This window comes from Chiloscyllium plagiosum, unplaced genomic scaffold (genome assembly GCF_037043375.1).
Source record: "Chiloscyllium plagiosum isolate Xiang-an unplaced genomic scaffold, Cpla_swu_hap1 HiC_scaffold_4, whole genome shotgun sequence".
NCBI classification, from domain to species: Eukaryota; Metazoa; Chordata; class Chondrichthyes; order Orectolobiformes; family Hemiscylliidae; genus Chiloscyllium; species Chiloscyllium plagiosum.
Genome location: NW_028270142.1, coordinates 112,888,919 through 112,914,398, shown reverse-complemented (window position 1 = coordinate 112,914,398; position 25,480 = coordinate 112,888,919). Strand labels below are relative to the sequence as shown.

General features: G+C 40.2%; 1 protein-coding gene across 2 annotated transcripts in view; it reads right to left on the bottom strand.

The window, feature by feature from the left end:
* elp6 (elongator acetyltransferase complex subunit 6) overlaps window positions 1–25,480 on the bottom strand; it is a 44,595-nt gene that overhangs the window by 15,309 nt on the left and 3,806 nt on the right. The window contains exons 1-4 of one of the 2 annotated variants that reach the window (XM_043687918.2): window positions 10,409–10,646; window positions 8,177–8,255; window positions 2,434–2,504; window positions 737–870 (exon numbers count right to left, since the gene is read on the bottom strand). In XM_043687918.2, the coding sequence (XP_043543853.2) occupies window positions 737–870; window positions 2,434–2,504; window positions 8,177–8,255; window positions 10,409–10,570 (446 nt within the window). In that variant the 5' untranslated portion in view covers window positions 10,571–10,646. Of the gene's footprint in view, window positions 1–736; window positions 871–2,433; window positions 2,505–8,176; window positions 8,256–10,408; window positions 10,647–25,480 lie in introns of those variants that run through there. The other variant, XM_043687920.2, reaches the window with a different exon arrangement.

Below are 25,480 nucleotides of genomic sequence, written 5' to 3'. Positions count from 1 at the left end.
TCTTTATGTACTTTGAGCACAAGCATTCTTTTTTTTAAATTCACTCTTCAGATGATATCACTGCTACCAATGCTGACATTTCAGGCAGCCCGGTGGCTCAGTGGTTAGCACTGCTGCCTCACAGCACCAGGAACCTGGGTTTGATTCCACCCTCAGGTGACTATGTGGAGTTTGCATATTTTTCCTGTTTCTGCATGGGTTTCCTCCAGGTATTCCAGTTTCCTCCCAGTCTAGAGGTGCAGGTTAGGTGGATTGGCCAGGCTAAATTACCCATAGTGTCCCTAATTTGTAGGATAGGTGGATTAGTCATGGGAAATGCAGGGCTACAGGGGATAGGGTGGATCTAGGTGGATGATCTTCATAAGGTCAGTGTGGAGTTGATGGGCCAAACGGTCTGCCTCCACACTGTAGGGATTCTATGATTTCCTGTTTCTCTCCAGCTGCTTTTCAGGGAATGACATGGTTTTGCTGTAAATTACTGTGCAAGGTCCAATTTAGAGGGCATTTGAAATCAACCGAGTCAGCAAGGGATTTCAATTAGTTTAGATGAAATTGGATAAAGAGAAAAGGTTTCCTTTCTTGATCATTATTTACCAGCTGCATTGAAGATTTGTAGAAATGGAAGCCAGAAGAAATGGAGTACTGGTCCAGTTTTGACAACAACCTGAAACAGAACATAGGTTGCTTCATTTCTAACATTATTCAGGTCCCTTACTGGTACCTGAAGGTACTGTACCTGAGAAACTCAAAAGGGGATGGTGTTGGTGACCTACTGTCCTGTTGCTCCGTAAGTAAGGAGTCTAGAGAAGACCGGAGCCCTTCTAGAAACACCAGTTGCCCTTTCTCTCTGGCTGCAGATAGCTGAACACCCTGTAATACAACACACAATTAATTACAGATAATTCAAGGCAGACAACTTTGGGCACAGTTCAACTAGAATCTCTTTTGTGTCTGAGTCCACACTACACCAACAACATATCTGTAGACACTTAGAATGAAATACCCCAAGACATTTTAGAGAAGCTTTACATGAAAAAAATAAAATATGACACCAAGCTGTAAAAACAGTTGTGAGGTCAGATGACCAAAAGCTTGGTCCAACGTAGGCTTTACAGAGTGCCTCAAGGGAGAAGTGGTGGTGAGGATAATGGACAAAATTTCACAGCTTAGGGCTGTGATGCAATCAACTACCAGTGAAGCGATTAAAGTCCAAGATGGTCAAAAGACCAGAATTTGATAAGTACTGATGTCTTGGAGGGTTTGGAGTTGTCAGAGCAATTTGATCAGCTGATCCAAATGTCAGAATTCCATAAACCCCTTGTACATGTTATTGAAACGTGAAATCAGAGAACACCAATCAAGTGCTGGATAGTTATTGTGATTTATATCAACTTTAATATAATTTATTTTAGAGTTTGGATTTTGAAATAGTGGCACGTAGGTTATGACCTGAGTAGGAGGGTGGTTAATAATTAACTTGACATTTTGTTTAAACCAGTATAAAAGAGTGCGCCCTGGAATGATCATAGAAAGTTGTTTGCCTGAGGACAGTTTTACAAGCAGACAGAGTAAACATTGAGGAGCATTGGCATTTCAGTTTAGAAGGATTTGGAATTTTCTCTTTACTTAGGGAAAACTCCCACAGCTTAGAAAGATTTTGCATTCAATTCATTGACCAGCTGGTTGAAGATAGATGTATGAGAAAAAAGCTATTTCAGGCAATGGGATACCTCACAGCAAGTATTTTAGTTTGAAAGTTTCAGACCAGAATGTTTGATTATTCACAGCTAAGAAAATCTTAACATACAGATGCGAATGTACCTCGGAAGAAGCTATCAAACATTTAAGAGCAGGAATTTGAAAGAAACAGTTAAGTCAAACTAATAGATGTGTTAGAGAAATAAATTAATTCTCCCAGTATTTGGGTTATATAAAGTGATTACGTTGAGACAGATGATATTGTACTTTTACTGCATTTTAAAGTTTTCCAAATTGTGTTTTGAGTAAACACCTGGTTTTATTTAATTTTATTTATTTTTGCAAAATAAATTTTTACTTGATTGTTAAACTCAAACCTGCAGCATTGTATGCTTGTATTTCACCAAGGTGAAACAGCAGTTTGTTAACTAAAAACAAAACAAAATGATTCATCAAGCCAGATTTCAGTCAGACTTGGCTTATATCAGTTGGGACTATAATAGCGTTAATAGTGAAAGGGGGACAGATGACCGAAGCAACTATATTTCAGAATCAATGACATGAACCTTTTTAGCCTCAAGGTAATGCTAAATTGACAGGTGGGAACATAGAATAGTGTACAATATTGGAAATGTATAGAACCTGAAGTGACACAGTCACAGTTTAAACAAAACACACACTACACATACAGCAAAGTGATCTTGAACAGCAAGCCCAGCTATCTGCCATACTTACTAGCTTTTGGGCAACAAGACTATAATGATTGAAAGACTGGACCAGACCAAGAAAGCAAACCTTGCAGCCTCCTGTGAAAATGAAACAAACATTAGGCCAAGTACTTCCAAACAAGCTACATACATAAACTGTTGTTTACTTTGTATTTTTAAAAGTGCTCTCTCAGGAACTGTTGTCTCCAGAAATCCTCAGCTTCTGATTTGATTCCAATAATTCCTCAAAAACATAGCCCGAATGAAATTACACCATACCAGTCAGAATTTCAACTGGTCATATTTTAGATATAAAAGTTACACAAAATACCTGAACACTCCTGTTAATGCACAGGGAACGAACAGGTGGAGACGAAAGAATAGTAGTGCCACAAATGTGTAGTGATATCAGTAAATTTGTAAAAAAAATGTAATCATTATTTAAAATGGTCAGTCTTATAAAATGGCTCCCAGAGGTGACATGACTACACTTATGGATTTGGTGTTGGAACCAAATTGACCCCATCAAGAAATGACCAAAGAGCTTTTGAAAGGCAATAAACAATTCTACAGTTAAACAGACAGACTCTCTTCAGGCTGGCTGTGCCATAAGTGAAAATAACATTTCACCAAAAGAAACCTGACAGAATGAAAGCTATCATGGGCGGCACGGTGGCACAGCAGTTAGCACTGCTGCCTCACAGCGCCAGAGACCCGGGTTCAATTCCCGCCTTAGGCAACTGTCTGTGTGGAGTTTGCACATTCTCCCAGTGTCTGCGTGGGTTTCCTCCGGGTGCTCTGATTTCCTCCCACAGTCCAAAAATGTGCAGGTTAGGTGAATTGGCCAAAGAGCTAAATTGCCCGTAGTGTTAGGTGTAGGGATAAATGTAGGGGAATGGGTCTGGTGGGTTGCTTTTTGGATAGTTGGTGTGGACTTGTTGGGCCAAAGGGCCTGTTTCCACACTAAGTAATCTAATTTAATCTAATCTAATCTAAACTAATGGTTGGCACAATTAAAAAGTCAAAAAAATGGATCTGTATCCTAGATCAAGTTAATCCAATACCTACTATGGAAGCACAATGCAACAATTTATCATAGCAGCCATTTGAGAGCTTTGAATTATGCAATAATCTGGCTGTAATCTATGACTGTGCAGAGATTTCAGGAGGATGATCAGAGCACTAACATGATGACACAGGAAGAGATCCAGGGCTGTTGAACTGAACAAGATCACTAATTGCTAAAACCTGAAGGTTGCTGAAAGAAAGGGACAAAGGAGGCGTTGTCATTCATTCACTCCCTAGAGTTCTGCTTACGCCATCCCCAATAACTCAGAAGTCCACACACCTGTTGAATCTGCAACCCCCTCACTTCAGAAGGGGGACTTCAAAGTGAGGAAAGAGATCAATCTGAGACTGGTACAGTTGAGAACAGAAGTGAGTCAAACAGTCAGGGCAGGCAGGGACAAGCTAGGACTAATTAATTAAACTGCATTTATTTCAATGCAAGGGGCCTATCAGGGAAGGGAGATGAACCTAGGGCACAATTAGGAACATGGGACTGGGATATCATAGCAATTACAGAAACATGGCTCAGGGATGAACATGACTGGCAGCTTAATGTTCCAGGATACAAATGCGAGAGGGAGGACAGAAAGGGAGGCAAGAGAGGAGGGGGAATGGCGTTTTTGATAAGGGATAGCATTACAGCTGTACTGAGGGAGGATATTCCCAGAAATACATCTAGAGAAGTTATTTGGGTGGAACTGAGAAATAAGAAAGGGATGATCACCTTAGGATTGTATTATAGACCACCTAATAGTCAGAGGGAAATTGAGAAACAAGTTTGTAAGGAGATCTCAGTTATTTGTAAGAATAAGAGGGTGGTTATGGTAGGGGAATTTAACTTTCCAAACATAGACTGGGACTGCCATAGTGTTTGGGGTTTAGATGGAGAGGAATTTGTTAAGTGTGTACAAGAAAAATTTCTGATTCAGTATGCGATGTATCTACTAGAGAAGGTGCAAAACTTGACCTTCTCTTAGGTGTCAATGGGGGAGCACTTTGGGGCCAACAACCACAATTCTATTAAATTTAAAATAGCGATGGAAAAGGATAGACCAGATCTAAAAGCTGAAGTTCTAAATTGGAGAAAGGCCAATTTTGACTGTATTAGGCAAGAACTTTCAAAAGCTGATTGAGGGCAGATGTTTGCAGGTAAAGGGACAATTGGAAAATGGGAAGCCTTCAGAAATGAGATAACGAGAATCCAGAGAAAGTATATTCCTATTAGGGTGAAAGGAAAGGCTGGTAGGTATAGGGAATGCTGGATGATTAAAGAAATTGAGGATTTGGTTCTGAAAAAGAAGGAAGCATGTGTCAGATTTAGACAGGATAGATCCATGAATCCTTAGAAGAGTATAAAGGCAATAGGAGTATACTTAAGAGGGAAATCAGGAGGGCAAAAAGGGGACATGAGATAGCTTTGGCAAATAGAAGTAAGGAGAATCCAAAGGGACTCAATAAATTTTGCTAAATTCCATGGTGCTTATTAGAAATGCAGTTTCTGTTCACCTCAATCTAAAAGGCAGTTTCTAAATACATTAAGGATAAAAGGAAAACTAGGGATAGAATAGGGCCCCCGAAAGATCAGCAAGGCAGCCTTTATGTGGAGCCGCAGAAAATGGGAGAGATACTAAACTAGCATTTTGCATCAGTATTTACTGTGGAAAAGGACATGGAAGACATAAAATGTAGGGAAATAGATGGTGACATTTTGAAAAATGTATATAATACAGAGGAGGAAGTGCTGGATGTCTCGAAATGCATAAAAGTAGATAAATCCCCACGACCTGATCAGGTGTACCCTAGAGCTCTGTGGGAAGCTAGGAAAGTGATTGCTGGGCCTCTTGCTGAGATATTTGTATCGTCAATAGTTACAGGTGAGTGCCAAAAGACTGGAGGTTGGCTAACATGGTGCCACTGTTTAAGAAGGGTGGTAAGGACAAGCCAGGGAACTATAGACCAGTGACCCTAACATCGGTGGTGGGCAAGCTGTTGGAAGGAATCGTGAGGGACAGGATGTACATGTATTTGGAAAGGTAAAGACTGATTAGGGATAGTCAACATGGTTTTGTGCGTGGGAAATCATGTCTCTCAAACTTGATTGAGTTTTTTGAAGTAGTAACAAAGAGGATTGATGAGGGCAGAGTGGTAGATGTGATCTATATGGACTTCAGTAAGGCGTTCGACAAGGTTCCCCTTGGAAGACTGGTTAACAAGGTTAGAACTCACGGAATACAGGTAGAACTAGCCATTTGGATACAGAACTGGCTCAAAGGTAGAAGACAGAGGGTGGTGGTGAAGGGTTGTTTTTCAGACTAGAGGCCTGTAACCTGTTGAGTGCTGGTCCTCTACTTTTTGTCATTTATATAAATGATTTGGATGTGAGCATAAGAGGTATAGTTAGTAATTTTGCAGATAACACCAAAATTGGAGGTGTAGTGGACACGAAAGAAGGTTACCTCAGATTACAACGGGATCTTAATTAGATGGGCCAATGGGCTGAGAAGTGGCAGATGGAGTTTAATTCAGATAAATGCTAGGTGCTGCATTTTGGGAAAGCAAATCTTAGCAGCCTTTATACATTTAATGCTAAGGTCCTAGGGTGTGTTGCTGAACAGAGACCTTGCAGTGCAGGTTCATAGCTCCTTGAATGTGGAGTCACAGGTAGATAGGATTGTGAAGGCGGCATTTGGCATACTTTCCTTTATCGGTCAGAGTATTGAGTACAGGGGTTGGGAGATCATGTTGCACCTGTACAGGACATTGGTTAGGCCACTGTTCGAATATTGCATGCAGTTCTGGTCTCCTTCCTATCAGAAAGATGTTGTGAAACTTGAAAGGGTTCAGAAAATATTTACAAGGATGTTGCCAGGGTTAGAGGATTTGAGCTTTAGGGAAAGGCTGAACAGGCTGGGGCTGTTTTCCCTGAAGCGTCAGAGGTTGAGGGGTGACCTCAGAGGTTTACAAAATTATGAGGGACATGGATAAGGTAAATAGACAAAGTCTTTTCCCTGGGGTAGGGGGAGTCCAGAACTAGCGGGCATAGGTTTAGGGTGAGAGGGGAAAGATATAAAAGAGACCTAAGGGGCAACTTCTTCACGCAGAGGGTGGTACTTTCACGGAATGCGCTACCAGAGGAAATGGTGGAGGCTGGTAAAATTGCAACATTTAAGAGGCATTTGAATGGGTATATGAATAGGAAGGGTTTGCAGGGATATGGACCAGGTGCTGGAAGGTGGACTAGATTGGGTTGGGATATCTGGTCGGCATGGATGGGTTGGACCGAAGGGTCTGTTTCCATGCTGTACATCTCTATGACTGGCAGCTTAATGTTCCAGGATACAAATGCTACAGGAAGGACAGAAAGGGAGGCAAGAGAAGAGGGGAGTGGCATTTTTGGTAAGGGATAGCATTATAGCTATACTGAGGGAGGGTATTCCTGGAAATACATCTAGGGAAGTTATTTGGGTGAAACTGAGAAATAAGAAAGGGATGATTACCTTATTGGGATTGTATTATAGACCCCCTAATAGTCAGAGGGAAATTGAGAAATAGATTTGTAAGAAGACCTTAGTTATCTGTAAGAATAATTAGCTGGTTATGGGAAGGGATTTTAACTTTCCAAACATAGACTGAGTCGGATTGGAAGATCCTGAGGTTAGAAGTGATGTCTGAAGGGTTAAATGTTTGTTATCATAAGGTGAGGCATCTTGGTGCGGATTGCTGGAAGTTGAGAGGTGTTGTGTCTCACTGAGATTGCAAGCTGGAAATTAAGCTCTGCCATTTCCAGAATTACCACAAAATGAGATGATGATATCAATCTGCAAGATTCCCAATTTAGTTGTCTTTAGACCCAGGTTGACAGAAAGCAAAGACTAGGTTTCTGTAGAGGCATAGAGTCATAGAGATGTACAGCACGGAATCAGACCCTTCGGTTCAACTCGGCCATGCCAACCAGATATCCCAACTCAATCTAGTCCTACCTGCCAGCACTCGGCCCGTATCCCTCCAAACCCTTGCTATTCATATATCCATCCAAATGCCTCTTAAATGTTACAGTTGTACCAGCCTCCACCACTTCCTCTGGCAGCTCATTCCATACACTCACCACCCTCTATGTGAAAAGGTTGCCCCTTAGGTCTATTTTATATCTTTCCCCTCTCACCCTAAATTTATGCCCTCTAGTTCTGGACTCCCCCTACCCCAGGGAAAAGACTTTTTCTATTTATCCTATCCATGCCCTTCATAATTTTGTAAACCACTATAAGGTCACCCGTCAGCCTCTGACGCTCCAGGTAAAACAGCCCTAGGCTATTCAACCTCTCCCTATAGCTCAAATCCTCTAACCCTGGCAATATCCTTGTAAATCTTCCTGAACCCTTTCAAGTTTCACAATATCTTTCCGATAGGAAGGAGACCAGAATTGCACGCAATATTCCAACAATAGCCTAACCAATGTCCTGTACAGGTGCAACATGACCTCCCAACTCCTGTCCTCAATGCTCTCACCAATAAAGGAAAGCATACCAAATGCTTTCACTATCCTATCTACCTGTGACTCTACTTTCAAGGAGCTATGAACCAGCACTCCAAGGTCTTTGTTCAGCAACATTCCCTTGGACCTTACCGTTAAGTGTATAAGTCCTGCTAAGATTTGCTTTCACATCAATTCAACACTGGCTGCCTAAAAATACAATGCCACTTACCTTTAAGATAAAAAGAAAGGAAGTGATGTACAAGGAAACTTCCATCTGTCTGCTTATCACAAAGGAGCACAGCTTTTCCCTGTTTTGGAGAGGCAGAGAAAAAGTTGTTTTCACATGCGAAGCTTCTTCACAGAGCAAACAAAAGGAACAGGAGTAGGTCATTCACACACAATACCTTAAACTTTATGATCATAACACTTTGGCTTTGATTACTTACATGCAGAAATTGTTTGACGATACTAAACTTTGCTGAATCCTTTAACATTTTAAACACCTCAATCAGATCCTGGATTAGTGGTGCTGGAAGAGCACAGCAGTTCAGGCAACATCCAAGGAGCAGCGAAATCGATGTATCGGGCAAAAGCCCTCTTCCAGCACCACTAATCCAGAATCTGGTTTCCAGCATCTGCAGTCATTGTTTTTACCTCAATCAGATCACCTAATATAGGCAGCATGGTGGCTCAGTGGTTAGCACTGCTGCCTCACAGCGCCAGGGACCCAGGTTGGATTCCAGCCTGTCTGTGTGGAGTTCGCACATTCTTCCTGTGTCTGCGTGGGTTTTCTCCGGGTGCTCTGGTTTCCTCCCACAGTCCACAAACATGTGCAGGTCAGGTGAATTGGCCATGTTTAATCACCCATAATGTTAGGTGCATTAGTCAGAGGGAAATGGGCCAAGGTGGGTTTCTCATTGCAGGGTCGGTGTGGACTTGTTGGGCCAAAAGGCCTGTTTCCACACTGTAGGAAGTCTAATCTAATCAAAAACGTTCCTAGACTCAAGGGAATAAAGCAAATTTTGAAACATGTCTTCAAAAATTAATCGTTAGAACACTGGTATCATTCTGATTCATCAGTGCTCTGCTCCCTTCAAGGCCAAATTAGTCCCACTACTCCATCGGTCACAACATGAAATAAAATACTTTTGTTACTCAGATGATAAATTCAATATGCTATTTATATCAGATTTTAAATGGAAAGGTTTATCAGACTTCTTACACAATTAGTGTTTACCAAAACAAAGCCTATTCAAATGAGTCGACAGTTAGTTAGCATAAATCACGAATATATAACTATAAATGCTTCTCTTGCCAAATATCCCCAAGCAGACAAACGTGCATACACACTTCAAGGAGGATGAACCATCCATGAATAACAAAAGTGGTCAAGGAGAATATCCAAAATCTAAGACATACAAAGCAGAAAAAACTAGTTGTAGGTCAGAGGATTTTATTTTTTTAAAAAGGAATCAGCAGTGGCTAATTAAAAAGCAAATAACAAGAGAGAAAATGTATTATGAAAGTAAATTGGCAGAAACAAAAACAAAGAAAGGGTTTTTCCAAGTGTACAAAATAAAGGAGTCTAGCAAAATATTGTGGAACCCTTGGGAATGAATTTAGGGAATTAATAAGGGGGAAAAACAAGGAAATGGCAGATAATTTAAACACATTTCACATCAGTGTTTATGACAGAGGATACTATAAACATACCAAAGATAGCAAATAAGGAAGGTGCTAATGGGTGGAAAAATCTTTTAATAGTCTCAATTACAAATGGCAAAGTATTCAACAAACTAATGGGACTAAAGGCAGATAAATTACCAAGACATGACAATTTGCATCCAAGAGTTTTGCATCCAAGAGAAAGTGCAGGAACTGTTCAAAATATTCTCCTACACACTTGATTTTAAACTTCCAGCAATTGAAAAACCAGTATGTAACACCCATATTCAAGAAGGAATGGAGACAGGAACCAGCTAGCCTAATAGGTACCATTGGGAAAATGCCACACAAAAGAGCATTACACAAGATAGGAGTTCACCATTTTAGTGACAACGTATTAGCAAGATCAGGATAATTTACTTATTTTAGATTGGAAAGACATAACTAGTGCAGTGCCACAAGGTTCAGTACTAGGACCTCATTACACCATCTATATTAATGACTTGAAGGAGACAGCAGAGCGTACTACATTTAAATTTGCTGATGATACAAAACTAGGAAGGACATTTCTTAAGGACATAAGAAGTCTGCAAGGTGATGTAGATAGGTGGGGTCTCTGGATTAAAAACTTGGTAGATAGCATTTAATGTAATCAACTACGAGGTCATGGACTTTGGTGAGAATCAAAAGGCAGACTACCTCAGAATTACAGAGGGTAGATCAATGAGAGAATTTAAAAGAGAAGATAGATTTTTGAAAGAGTAAAGGAGCAATTTATTAGCCCAAATAAGGTTGCCTTGATGTAAAAGGCAGTCACTGGCAACGCAACATTTTTGCTCATTCTTGAACTAAGGCTGTAACAAAGCCATGAGTTGAGTGGTATGGTACTGGAAAAGCACAGCAGGTTAGGCAGCATCCAAGGAGCAGGAGAATCGACATTGCAGCATAAGCTCTTCATTATTGTGCCCAAAATGTTGATGCTCCTGCTCGTTGGATGCTGCCTGACCTACTGTGCATTTCCAACACCACACTCTTCATTCTGATCTCCAGCATCTGCAGTCCTCACTTCCTCCCAGGAATTGAGTTGTCCTGACAGAACACACACTAAGCATTAGTAAAAATGTTATTGCTGAACAAGTGTCATTTGATTGTATGTCGATTACCACTTCCATCACTTTATTCATGATTGAAAGTAGACTGGTAGGCACCACACATTAGGTATGTCCCTTTTCAGTCTAGATTGAACCAATGCTGATCTTTAGATTTGATGGTCATGATAGGGTGGGGAATATGCTGAGTCATGAGATTACAGACTGATTGAATACAATTCTGCTTTTGGCCCATAGTACATCATGGATGCGCTGTTATTTGCTACATCTGATCTACATCTTCCCAATTTAGCACCATCGAGTCAAAGATGTGTAGCATGGAAACAGACCCTTCAGTCCAACTCGGCCATGTTGACCAGATATCCATTTGCCAGCACTTGGCCCATATCCCTGTAAACCCTTCCTATTCATAGACCCATTCAGATGCCTTTTAAATACTGCAACTTACTAGCCTCCACTTCCACTGGCAGCTCATTCCATACACTACCCTCTGTATGAAAAGGTTGCCCCTTAGGTCCCTTTTATATCCTTCCAGTCTTACCCTAAACCTATAACTATCAAGTTCTGGACCCCCCCCCCCCCCCATCCCAGGGAAAAGACTGTGTCCATTTATCCTATCCATGCCCCTCATGATTTTATAAACCTCTATAAGGTCACCCCTCAGCCTCCAACGTCCAGGGAAAACAGCCCCAGCCTATTCAACCTCTCCCTATAGCTCAAATCCTCCAACCTTGGCAACATTCTTGTAAATCTTTTCTGAACTCTTTCAAGTTTCACAACATCCTTTTGATAGGAAGATGACTAGAACTGCACACAATATTCATGATGGAGAGTATCCTTAGAGTGAAGTACTTGACCTCCACAATGACTAATGATCACGCTTATCAATATTGCCACAGATAGATGTGTAAGGAGATGGTGAGGTTGATTTCACGTAGGTTTTCACTCCTTTTGGCTCCCTCATCATCCGTCACATCCTCAAAGACATGGCTAGCTCAGTCAGTAGAGGTGCTTCCTGGTCACAGACACTGAAGTCCCCAGAGTACATTCTGTGATCTTGACTCCCTCAGCATTTCCTCCAAGTAGCATGAGTGCTGATTCATTTAACCAGGAGTCTGGAGTCAATGTTGAGGCCTCCTTGGGCAACTCCCTGAATTGTAGACCATTGTCTCATCTCTGCTGGATCCATCCTACTGGTAGGACAGATACATAGTGATTGTGATATCTGAGTCAGTCATACTTGGTAGGGTCATACAACATGAAAAACAGACCCTTCATCCAACCAGTCTATCCCAAATATAATAGGAGAAAGTGAAGACTGCAAAATGATCAGAGTTGAAAAATGTGTTGCTGGAAAAGCACAGCAGGTCAGGCAGATTCTCCTGCTCCTTTGATGCTGCCTGACCTGCTGCGCTTTTCCAGCAACACATTATCCCAAGTATAATCCAAAACTGAACTAGTCCCACCTGCCTGCTCCGGGCCCATATCCCTCCAAACCTTTGCTATTCATGTATGTATTTAAATGTCTTTTAAAATGCTGGATTTGTTCCTGCATCCACTACTTTCTCAGTAAGTTCATTCCACGTGCAAACCACCCTCTAAAAAAAAATTGCCTCATGTCTTTTTTTTTCCAAATCTCTCTCCTCTCACCTTAAAAATATAACCCCTCGTCTTGTAAATCACCCATCCTACTATTAACCCTTTCTATACTTCAATATCTTATAAAACCTTTCAAGCTGCTATATTCCAGTGTAAGAAGTCCCAGCCTATCCAGCCTTCCTTTATAACTCAAATATTCCAAACCCGGCCACATCCTAGTACCCTCTCGAGCTTAATAATATCCTTCCTATAACTGGGTGACTAGAACTGGACACAGTATTCCAGAAGAGACCTCACCAATGTCCTGAACAACCTCAATGTGACTTACCAACGTCCTGAACAACCTCAATGTGACTTACCAACTCCTATACCCAAAGGATTGAGCAATGAAGGTAAGCGTGCCAAATGTCTTTTTAATAACCCTGTCTCTCGTAAACATAAGCTTCAAAGAATTATGTACCTACACCCCTAGGTGTCTGTTTTACAACACTACCCAAGGCCCTACCATTAACTGTATAAGCCCTACTCTTGTTTGTTGTACCAAAATGTAATATCTCTATCTGCCATTTTTCAGCCCATTGACCCATTTGATCAAGACCCCTTTGTAATCTTAGAAAACCTTCAACTGTATCCAACTGGCAAACTCACCCTGAATCCCATGTTACCTAATTTTACTAATTAGTCTACCATGCAGAATCTTGTTAAAGGTTTTACTAAAATCCAAATAAACAATGTCTACTGCTCTGCCACCAATATTTTTGGTAACTTCCTCAGAAGAAAAACTCAATTTGTGACATGATTTTCCTTGCACAAAACTATGTGACTATCCTTAATCCTTAACCTCTAAATACCCATAAATCCAATCTTTTATAATTATATCCAATACTTTATCCACAACTCACTTGTCTATAGTTCCCTAGTTTCTTCTTACAACCTTCTTAAACGAAGGTACAGCATTACCTAACCTCATCAGGCACCTTACCTTTGATGATGCTAATATTTCTGCAAGGAGCCTCAATTTCCTCCCCTACTTCCCTCAATGGTCTGGGATAAATTAGATCATGTCCCAGAGATTTATCCATCTTTAAATTCTCTAAACCCTCCCAAACTTTCTCTTCTGTAATATGAACTGTTTTTTAAAACAAAGTTTATTTCTCTGCATTGTCTCAACTCCATTTCTTTCTCCATTATAAAAAATGACATTAAAAACTTATTTAGTATCTGCCTCATCTACTGGGCTTCAACACAAAGTCTATCTTTAAAAGGCCCTACCCTCTCTCTCTAGTTACGCTCTTGCTCCTAATGTATTTGTAAGTTCCGTAAAGACAAGTGAGTAAAGTGTAAACTCCATTTTTCTCTTCCAAATGCTGCCCAATTAAATATTTTCAGACATGTCCTGCATTTAAGAATTCCAGTAATTAACTTTTGCATTAATCTATTTTACTCAGCACCTAAACTGCATTTGTCTTCAATCCTACTCCTAAATGGACCTTCATCAAGATGTGGATTAGTGGTGCTGGAAAAGCACAGCAGTTCAGGCAGCATCTGAGGAGCAGTAAAATCGATGTTTCGGGCAAAAGCCCTTCATCAGGAATACAGGCAGAATGCCTGAAGGGATGTGCCTTTGAAGGCAGGATTTTAAAAGAGATAGTCTCAGCTAACATCCAAATGAGATTTGAGTAAATAACAAACAGAGGCCCCCAATACAATTGAATTCCAGAGGTGAAGTGAGAATGACTGACATCACAGCTACATTTGACAGTGTGTGACATCAAGGAGCCCTAGCAAAACTACAGTCTATGGGAAGCAGGGGCAGATTTATATCCAGCACAAAGGATGATGATTGTGGAGATCAGTCTGCTCAGCTCTAGGACATTTCTGCAGGAGTTCCTCAGGGAAGTGATCTCGGTCCAACCATCTTAGTTGCTTCATCATGACCATCCTTCCATTATTAGGTCAGATATGGGGATGTTTGTTGATGACTGTGCAACATTCATGACTCCTCACATAATGAAGCAGATCATGCCCAAATGCAGCAAGACCTGGACAATATTCAGACTTCAGCCAATTAGTGGCAGGTAACTCATATTATAGAAGTGCCAGACAATGGCCATTGCCAAAAAAGAAAAGAATTAAACCATTGCCCCTCTGCGCTCAATAGCATTATTATCACTGAATACCCCACTATGACTATCCGAGGGACAAGGGTGAGGGTTATTATTGACAGTCATCTGAATTAGACCAGCCAGTGAGATCCAGTGGCTAGGAATTCTGCAGCAAGGAAATCACTTCTTCTTTCCCATAAAGCCTATGCACCACAAGTCAGAGGTGAGATGCATCCACTTGCCTGGTTGAGTGCAGCCTAACTGACATTTTGTCCACCACCTTCAACATTCACTGCCTTCACAACCAACGTGCATTGAGCATTATCAACATCACCTCCTGACCCCTCAACTTCTACTACTTAGTCAGACACAGGCAACAGATACACGGGAGAACAACCGCTATCAGATTCCCTCCAAGTCACACAATATCCTGATCTGGAACTCATCACGGGGCAGCACGGTGGCTCAGTGGTTCGCACTGCTGGCTCACAATACCAGGGTTCGATTCCCGCCTCGGGCGACTGTGTGAAGACTGCATATTCTCCCAGGGTCTGCATAGGTTTCCTCCCACAATCCAAAGAGGTGCAGGTCAGATGAATTGATCATGCTAAATTGCCCATAGTTAGGTGCATTCGTCAGGGATAAATATACTGTAGGGAATGGGTCTGGGTTGGTTACTCTTCAGAGGGTCAGTGTGGACTTGTTGGGCCAAAGGGCCTGTTCCATACTGTAGGGAATCTAATCTAAGTTCTCTTTGGATTATTCTTAACCTTATCTGCCAATGCTGTCTCATATCCTCTTTGCCCTCCTGAGCTCTTTTTAAGAATGCCCCAAAACTCTATGTTAAGAGATTCAATTGAACCAAGTTGTCCACATCTAAAAGAAGATTCTTATTCTTGACGAGAAACTCAATTTCTTTATTGCTCCATTGTTCCTTAGCCAACTGGCCTTACCCTTCACTCTAATAGGAACTCTTATCTCACCCTTGAATACCTCCCACTTATCAGATGTCCTTTTACCTGCAATCTACTCCAATCAACTTTCGAAAGTTCTTGTCTCATACCATTAAAATTTGCTTTACTTCAATTAGAAAACTAACTGTTTGGATCTCCATAACCATTTTGAAACCATAAGAATTATGATCCCTCAACCCAAAGTGTTCTGCCACTTTTACTTCAGTCACTTGGCCTGCCTTATTGTCCAAAAAGATCTGGTTTTGCTCCTTCTCTAATAGGAGCATCCATATATCAATAAAGAAAATTTTCTTGAACACATTTGACAAATTCTTCACCATCCAAACTTTAAACATTATTGTAACCCCCAGGCAATATTTGGAAAATTAAAATCCCCCATAATTACAACTTCATGCTTACATATATCTGAGATCTCCCCACATATTTGTTTCTCAAATCTTTCTTTTACATAATTTCTACACATTTTCACTGTCTGATTTTCCAGAAGTATTTTCCCTAGTCGCATCATTAATGTATTCCTTAATCAAAGACACCACCCCCACTCCCCTTTTTTTGCCTCCTTTCCTATCCTTTCTATGGCATCTAAAACTTGGAACAGTGAGCTGCCAGTCTTGTCCATCTCAGCCAAGTTTCCATAATAGCCATAACATCCCAATCCCATGTTCTTAAACATGCCCTTCATCAACCTTACCTTGTATTGAAATATATGCAATCTAGTTCTTCAGAATTATTACATACTGACTCACTCTTGTCTTTCTAATTGACGTGCTCTCCTCACATTCAGAACCTTTCCCATCAATCCTTCCATTTACACTGCTATTTAGAATTTCTCCCCTCCCCCCCAGTCTCAGTATAAAGTCTCCCTTGATGAAATGAACAAATCTCCCTGCTAAGATATTGATGTCTTTCCACTTCAGGTTAGACCTACCTTTTTTTTTCAGCTCTTATCCATTCCAAAAGACATTCAATTGTCCAAAAACCTGAATCCCTGGAACAATGCACCAGCTCTTCAGCCATTGACTTTATTCCTTTATCCTTTTGTTCCTTTCTTAAAAGCTTGGTCACCATTCAGTTTAATTCTGAACAGTTGTGCCTTCATTGCCAAAAACTATACAGCGTCCAAGTAGTGTTTCAATGTACTTTCAACACTGCATCCTGAACAAACATAATTGCTCCCAGCTATGCATCAGTGCTTCTAATCACACGGCAGTCACTGGTTGCAACAGATAAATTTTTGGATCCTATAGAAGTGAATATGACTAAGGCATTCCACAGTTAATAAACCCCACTGTCACTCAATACTCAGACTATTAAACTAGTCAATGTCTGCAGCTGAGGAGAGAGAAAGTAAGCAACAAAACGTGAAACCACTAAGTAGATGAATGGACAGGGATTTCAGCAAGTTCTCCATTGACAGTTTCTCGCTTGAGGAGAGCTCTAGGACCAATGGCATGCATGTTTTGTTTTAATTTTGCTCCCAAAGATCACTTTACAAGCAAAACTTTTGTAGTCTAAGAAATAGAGCAACACATGTGAAAGCCCCACAAATAAGCAAATAACTTGCCTTAAGTTTTGGATGAGTAATAAATATTGGCCCAAGAGAACTGACCACTGCTCTTCATTCCAAGCAGAGAGCAGTTTCTTTCCTACAACTGCATTGCCACAAATGCTACTCGTAGGTTAAAAATTATTAGAATCAAAGAACAGAATCCCTACAGTGACAGGGTTGGAGGGTTTGAGATATAGCAAGATGCTGAACAGACTGGGACTATTTTCCCTGGAGCATCAGACACTGAGGGGTGACCTTAGAGGTTTATAAAATCCTGAGAGACATGGATAGGGTCAATAGACAAACAAGATATTTTCCCTCGATGGAAGTGGGGGTCCTAAATTAGATGGCACAGGTTTAAGATTACAGGGGAAAGTTTTAAGGCGGACAAAACGAGCAGCTTGTTCACGCAGAGGGTGGTGCAGGTTTGGAGTGAGCTGCCAGATGAAGTGGTGGAGGCTGGTATAATAACATTTAAAAGGCATGAGTATATGAATAGAAAGGGTTTAGAGGGATATGAGCGAAATGCTGGAAAATGGATCTAAATTTAAGATGGCATGGTTGGCATGGACAAGTTGAACTGAAGTGCTGTATGTCTCTATGACGCCATGACTCTATTTGCCCCATCAAGTCTGCCCTGACCCTCAGTATCCCTGCTTGAGAGTACAATAGGAATTCTGTGGAAAACTGTTGTAGAGGCAGAGTTCATTTACTTAAGAAATACACTTTCCTGGGAAAAAAAGGAATCTTAAAAGTGAGGAGTTTTATTTTAGTAACTCAAAAAATTATTAAACCTGTTCTGCAACATCTGCCTATCTAGCTGAACCAGTTTTTCTTTCAAATATCCTGTCTTTCACAATAACGTAGGATTTGAATAGCATTTCCTGCAGATTACACTGTCACCCATAAAGGCAGTGATGAAACAGAAATCACAAAATCAAAGTCCAAGGACCCCATGCCAAAATGTTCCAATTAAACCTCACCTGGAAAGTAATGTTCAAGTCTGGCCAAGAGATAATAATAAAGAGGAAGTGTTGAAACCCTGGAGATAATGGAAAAGAAAATCTAAACAACCATGATTTGGTGGCGTCAGAGGTTTCAAGAAAGCCTGTATGAAATTTACCATAAACTCAAGTAAAAGTCAATCTTGTTTAACTTTGTTAAAAATTGACTTTTAATTCAAAATATATAAACTCATTCTATTTAGCATCACTTCTGCTGATGTATAACTTACCCTGGTGCAAACTTGTTTGATAGAATCATAGAACAGTGTACTGTTGATGGTAGCTAGTGTCAAGATAACAGTGCTACTGGAAAAGCACAGCAGGTCAGGCAGCATCTGAGGAGCAGGAAAATTGATATTTCCTCCCTGCACACATCAACACATGATACCACCTTGCTCACGGGTGCGATGTTCCTGCCAATGGCACTCTTTAATAAGGCAACAAAATGCAATGATAGGTAGATAATCTAGTTCACACCTCAGGTTGTTGAGATTGCAGAGCAAGTCAAATAATTCTGTAGAAGTTAGAGAATTCAAGATATTGGAAAAGAGAGGAAGCACTATTTGAGAGTCTAGATTAGATTAGATTAGATTACTTACAGTGTGGAAACAGGCCCTTCGGCCCAACAAGTCCACACCGCCCCGCCGAAGCGCAACCCACCCATACCCCTACATTTACCCCTTACCTAACACTATGGGCAATTTTTAGCATGGCCAATTCACCTGACCTGCACATCTTTGGACTGTGGGAGGAAACCGGAACACCCGGAGGAAACCCACACAGACACTGGGAGAATGTGCAAACTCCACGCAGTCAGTCGCCTGAGGCGGGAATTGAACCCGGGTCTCTGGTGCTGTGAGGCAGCAGTGCTAACCACAGTGCCACCGTGCCGTCCACCTAGGCAGATGCCAAAGAATAAACGTGCAAACAGAAAAGTTTACTGCATGGCTGCAATTGGAAATTAAGTTGCAAAATACATTAATGAAAACTGGTCAGAACAGATTTAGTTTTTGTGGATCTACCCCATTTTTGGACTGAAAGCAGCAGCAGGACATTGGAGATTTCAAAGTCAGCCCTCGATGGTGTACCAGGTTTATGAAGAGAAACAATTTTGCACTGTGATAGAAGGTCAACATTTTACTATTTTAATTGTAAATGCAATAACAAAAAACACATTTTTCCCCCTTTTGTGCTCCTTTTGTGGATGGTGTTTTTGGGAACAGTATCCAATTTTTCACCTTTGTGATAATGTGGCAATGGGGAGGACGGATTTCAACTTTTTCAAAATATTGCACTTGTAAAAGTTAGCTCCTTACTTTTTGATTAAAAATTTCATCTTTAAAAATTGACTTTTACACACTAGTATGTATGATGCACTTTCCAAAGTTGGAAGGGTACAGCAAGGAGGTAACAAAAAATAACATACTACCCAGAGAGTTAAACTTGAAATACCTCTCCATGTTGGCCTTGCAGTAGATGCTAGGGATGCAGGTTCAAATCAGAACAAAGCAAATTTGAAACTGACACAGAAGGTTCTTTTGGACTAACAAAACTGACATACAGAAAAAACCCACTGATTAATATAGTTGCAGGAAAAGCCAAAGGATTGCTTAGCATCTTGGATTTCAGGACAAGTAGGACCATAGGTTCATTACTGACAAGAGTTGGGTGTAATTAGGCTCCATAACTACCTTCTGAAAGAGTCACTGCAGCAATCCAATGCACCACTTTGTGGCCATAATCAAATGTTATAATGCAATCAGTTATAAAATTCAGAAGCACGCAAGGATCTATAGACAAAAATATTAAAATGGAGGACATTGTGAAAGAAATTAGAATAAGTAATACAGGGTGAAAAAGTAAAAAAATATGGATTTCAGGTTTTTTTTTCCTCCTCCACTACTTGACCAGTCATATATCCTTGTCAAAAAAAAAGCATGGTGCTGGAAATGCACAGGTCAGGCAGCATCTGAGGAGCAGGAGAGGCGACGTTTTGGGCATCATCCTTGGTCTGTTAATTAGCCATATTCTCTTATACATTGCAGGTTATCCTTTATATCACTGCCTTTTTAAAATTAACTGCCCTTCAATTGTAAACTTTTCTTGCGCAGAAGAAATGCCAACACACCTAAAAGTTTAATTCAGCTTCTTTTCATAGATACAAAAATAAAATGAGGTGTCAAAACGGTAAAGCTACAATACAGGGTGACTTGCATGCGAAACAGCCACATGCAGCACGCATCAGACAAAGCCATGTAATGGACAGCCAACAAGTCAGACCTAACCTCTACAGTCCTGAAAAGTAGTGAACAATAAAACAACTAACAGAAGGCAACAGCTCCACAAGCATTCTCTTTGCCAACAATGGGTTAGCCCAGCACATCACTGCAAAAGACAAGACTGAATCATTGCATCTATCTTCAGCCAAAAGTATTGAGATGATCCGTCCTGGCCTCCTCCCAATGACTCAGGAATTACAATGCCAGTCTTCAGCCAATCCCATGTGGCATCAGAAAACAGCTGACGGAATTGGGTTCCACAAAAGGTTTTGGGTCACGATAACATTCCAACAATAGCACTGAGGTTGTGGGCTCAAGTAGCCACCACACCCCTTAGCTAAACTGTTCCAGTACAATTAAAACTATTCAAAAATATAGATAATTGCTCAGGTACATACTGTCAACAAACAAAAACGACAGAACAGATCTAATCCAGCCAGTTAGCACCTAATCTAATCTTGATCATCAGCAAAGTGAAAGATGATGTCATTGAGAGTACTATGAATGGAAGTTTTTCAATAATAACCTGCTTACTGATGCTCAGTTTGGGTTCTACCTAATTATATAATTGCAAACATGGACAAAAGAGCTCACAGTAAGTGAGGGTGACTGTCCTTGACATCCAGTCAAGGGGATCTGACCAAGTGCCCTATCAAAGTACCCTAGTGCTGATGGGAATCAGAGGGAAAATTCTCACAAACTCGAATTCTATCCAGCACAAAGGAAGGTGGCTGTAGGAGTATGAGTATGCCATTTAGTCCATTGAATCTGTTCTGCCATTTAATGAGATCATAGCTGATCTGGTAATTGTCAACTCTATTTTCCTTTCTTATCACCAGAACCCTTACTGATTAAAAGTCTATTTCAGCCTTGAACAAAGAATGAGTCCACCTCCACAAGCTAAAGGATTCCATAAACTGACTACCCTCAGAAGAAATTCTTCCTTATTTCAGGTCTTAAATGGGCAAAACCTTCTTCAAATTATGCCCTCTGGCCCTAGACTCTCCTACAAGGGGAGAAACTCTTAATGTTAAGTCATCAAAGAATCTTATGTTTCAACAAGATTTCTTTTATTCTGGTTAACTCCAATGAAAATAAACCCAAATTACTCAACCTCAGAAGAAAATCTCTCCAGATCAGGGATTAATCTCATATTAGAGCCCTTGCTGATTTTTCATTATCATTTTTGCTTCAAAATCAATTTTGCTTGGAGCTGGGAACTGAGAGGTAAAGACGGGTTTGAACTCATCAGTAACTGCTTGTGTTAAAAGGAAAACAGACCAAACAAGCTTTCATTTGTGAGGTCAGGTTTGGAAATTAATTGCAGGCTGGTTCCTTATCAAGGTTCTGCAGATGCTTAATCACTGGGGAAGAGCATTATATTTAAACAGAGCAGACATTGACTACTTTTCCAGGTACTGACTTCATTAATAGCCAATCTGGAAAAGACCTTATGCTCAAAAAGACTGCAGACATCAAATCGTAATGGGGACCTTGTGGAGAAGATGGTTAGTCCATCCAGAGTATGAACTGGGTTTGGACTGGCTGTTGATGCTACAGCATTAAAATTCAAAAGCTCCCTGCCTAACCTCTCACAGCAGCTCTTGGAAACTCAGTAGAAAACTAAGTATTACTACCCTTCTCAAAATGAACAGAAGAGGTACCATGATCATTCTCTTCAGAAAATCAATTAAGAAACCATCATCTATACCTGTGGAACAACATAGCATGGAAACCACTTAAATAATCTGGCCAGTTTTGCTATTTTAATTTATTTATCTCTTAACAGTATTTATTTGTCTGTCTTGAGACAACAGGGCTAAAAAAAGGCTTTTGCTTTCAAAACACAAAATAACTAAATTATTTTGTCGTTTAATTTTGTCTCTGCCAAAGTTACTGCATTGTTAATAAACTAAGTCTTTAAAGATAAAAACCGGCGTCTGGTATTGATTGTCAACAGAGTTGGGAACAGATGCTCAAGAAGTTTCATTAGGAACCATAGAGGTCAATTTTGGGAGTCTTTGAATGGCCTGTGCTAAAAATAGAGAGATAGAAAGGCTGACTTGGTTAGCTGTCTGTATCATAATACTAGTGAATCTTTTAAGCCTGCCTCCAATGTCAGTAACTTTTCCTGTCCATGCCCCTCAGTCAAGTCCTCTCTCAGTCTTCTCAGCTCCGAAGAAAACAACCAGAGGCTATCCAACTGACCTTTATAGTTAAAACTGCTCCATCCTAAGCAACATCATGGCAAATCTCCTTAGCACCCCTTCCAGTTCAATTCCATCCTTCCTACAATCTATAGACAGTACTCCAGCTGTAGCCTAACCAAAATCCTGAACAGCTCCAACATGACCTCCCCGTTCTTAAAATCTATATCATGACTGATAAAGGCATATATCCTTTACGCTTTAATAACTCTATAAACCGGACAGGCTACATCCTGTGATCAATAGACAAGCACCCAAGATCCCTCGGATCGAGAGCTTCCGGGTACAATGTTATTACTTGAGTACACTCGTCTTATTTCTTCTGCTAAAGTGGAAGATCTCTCATTTTTCAGGGTTAAAATTCCATCAGCCACTAACCTGTCCATCTGACCAATCCATCTATATCAGGTAACTCAAGACCTTCTTACTGTTATCGACTGGCTCATCTTTGTATCATTCTCAAACTTATTGTTCCACCACATTTTCCTATGGATCATTTGTATATAAAAGAAGTACCCAGCATTAATACCTGTTGAATGCCACTGGACACCAGCTCCAATCACACAAAGTGACTTTTACCACCATTCTGTCTCCTACCACTAAGCCAATTTCAGATCCAACTTGCCAAGTTACCCTGAATCCCATGTGATTTTAATCTGGTCTGCTACGCAAGACTTTGTTTAAACAGATTTCAGCAAAGCCAATGATAATCAACTGCACTACCCTCATATACACAACTGGTCACCGCCTCGAAAAATTCAATCAAATTTGTTAGGCATGACTTCCCATTGAAGCAGCCAAGCTGACTACTCCTGAAATCTTCTCTCTCCAAGTGGTGATTAATTCTTCTCAGGTTTACAGGAATGCTACTTCTAAATTCTTCCTGACTTATGATTTCTTTTACATTCTCAAATTTTCTCTAGCTTTAGTGATCAAAACCACTAATCTCACAGCATTTCTTTTTCCCTTAAACTTTACAATGTTTGCACAAGTTCCTTTCTCACTGCACTAAATTTTAAGTCCTCATAGCACTGAGTATTATTTTTAAAATTTTTCAAACTGTAGATTCTCTGACAAGTTTGCATATACAGTCAAAACTTTACCTGTCAAAATACAAATATTAGAGGTTCAAACATTGACAATTGTGATCACTTTGTCAGTCCATCCAGCTTTTCAAATGAGGAGAGCTATCTTTCCACCCCACTCAGTATATTTAGGCAGTAGCACAGGTCCTTAGTTAATCAATTCCCTCCTTGGAATTGAAATGATCCTGAGCTCCATTCCATCTTTAAACTATTCACTGTCCAAATCATTGTACCTAATGTACTCTCTCAGGAGATCATGCTACTTTTAAATTCCACCATCCTCTTCAGTTAGTCACTGATCTTCTCTCCTCACTTTCTATTTTCCAGTTTTACTTAACCTCTTTCCAGTTGAATTTAATTATAATTTTCTTAACTCTAATGACCCTTTCCACAGCTCTTTTCTTCTAGTCTTATTACTCAAACTTTCTCATTTCCTTTTCTCTTTTGTTCTAATTCAAGTTATTTTCATTTTGGAAGGTATCTTAGCTAATTCTAACTGTGACACCACAATTTCAGGTTTTTCTACTTCTAGATGTCTAAATCATCTGAAGCATCTCCATACACAATATTGATTTTTCTATCTTCAATTTATCTGGGAAATCCATTTAGACTGAGCCAAAAGGTTTCAACTAATCCACTTGTGCTTTCTACTCCCACAGAACACTTAGCAATGTTCAAAGTCATTTTCAAAATATACAATAAATTTCACATCACAACCAGCCAGCAGCTCCACATACCCACTTTTCATGGAAAGAGCCACTCAGGAGCCCCTTAAATTTAATGAACCCAGGTCCCAAGATTTCCCTGTTGTCTTGGTCCCAACCAGATATTCCAAAATGACATTCAGCTCGACAGATCACGTTTATAAATTTAACGTGGCATTCTTTCATTGAAACAAACACACAAGGCTGCAAATTTTGTTTTAACAATACAACAAAAATCGATTTTGTTTTTATTTCTTTTGTTTCTTTTTTTATTTCTTTTATTTCTTTCTCTGAAGAAAGTTTGAAAAGATTTCAAAACATGGCAAAACAAAATCTCATGTACTCCCCAAATCTATCAATTTATAGTTTTCAAAATGCAGAGAAATTTTGATTTCCTGCACCCTCAACTGCTCTGAACAATGCTTTTCCCCCATCTTTAATCTAATATCATTAGATTCCCTTTGAACTGAATTCAAAAGCTATTAACTAAATTAAAGCAAAACTTACTCATCCAAACTTCTGCTAAGATTATGGCTTCATGTTCCTTTTTCCTTCCCCTTTCGTAATATCCTCCAAAAGTTAAAGAGATTTCCATTTACCCTCCAGAAGTATATCAGGCATCTACCCTCTGATACAGACTGGCTTAAAATCAGTTTTGAAAAGACTGCCCTGGTCAATTATTAAAACATGTTACAAAAACAAGATAGACTAATACCCAAATTTAATTGTAAAGAGAAATTTTTTCACCACAATATAATAAGTGTGCCCACATTAGGTCAAAGGCTGTGAATTCTGTAGTGAATACCTCAACGCTTGCCCATTATTGACATAGCACAAATCATCGAATAACTGCCACTTGATTGGAAAAGTACACCAACAACAGTCAAGAAGCTTGACACCATCCAGTTTGAATGAAATCCCATCTAACATCTTCAACATTCACTCCAATTATCACTGACAGGGAAGATGCAATGTGCATCATCTATAAGATGCAGGCAACTACTAAATTCCTCAGACAGAACCTTCCAAACCACGATTGCTGGAAGGACAGGGGCTGCACATCCATGGGAAGATCACCGCCTGTAAGCTCTCTCCAAGTTGCATAGCATTCGAAGTTGGAACTGTATCACTGTTCATTCACTGTAAATCCTGGACCTCCCTTCCAAACAACACTGTGCGTGTTCTCCACACTCCAGCGTTATGCCTCAAACGCAGAGTGCTAGAAACCATTATTCTCGCACTTCTCACAGTAG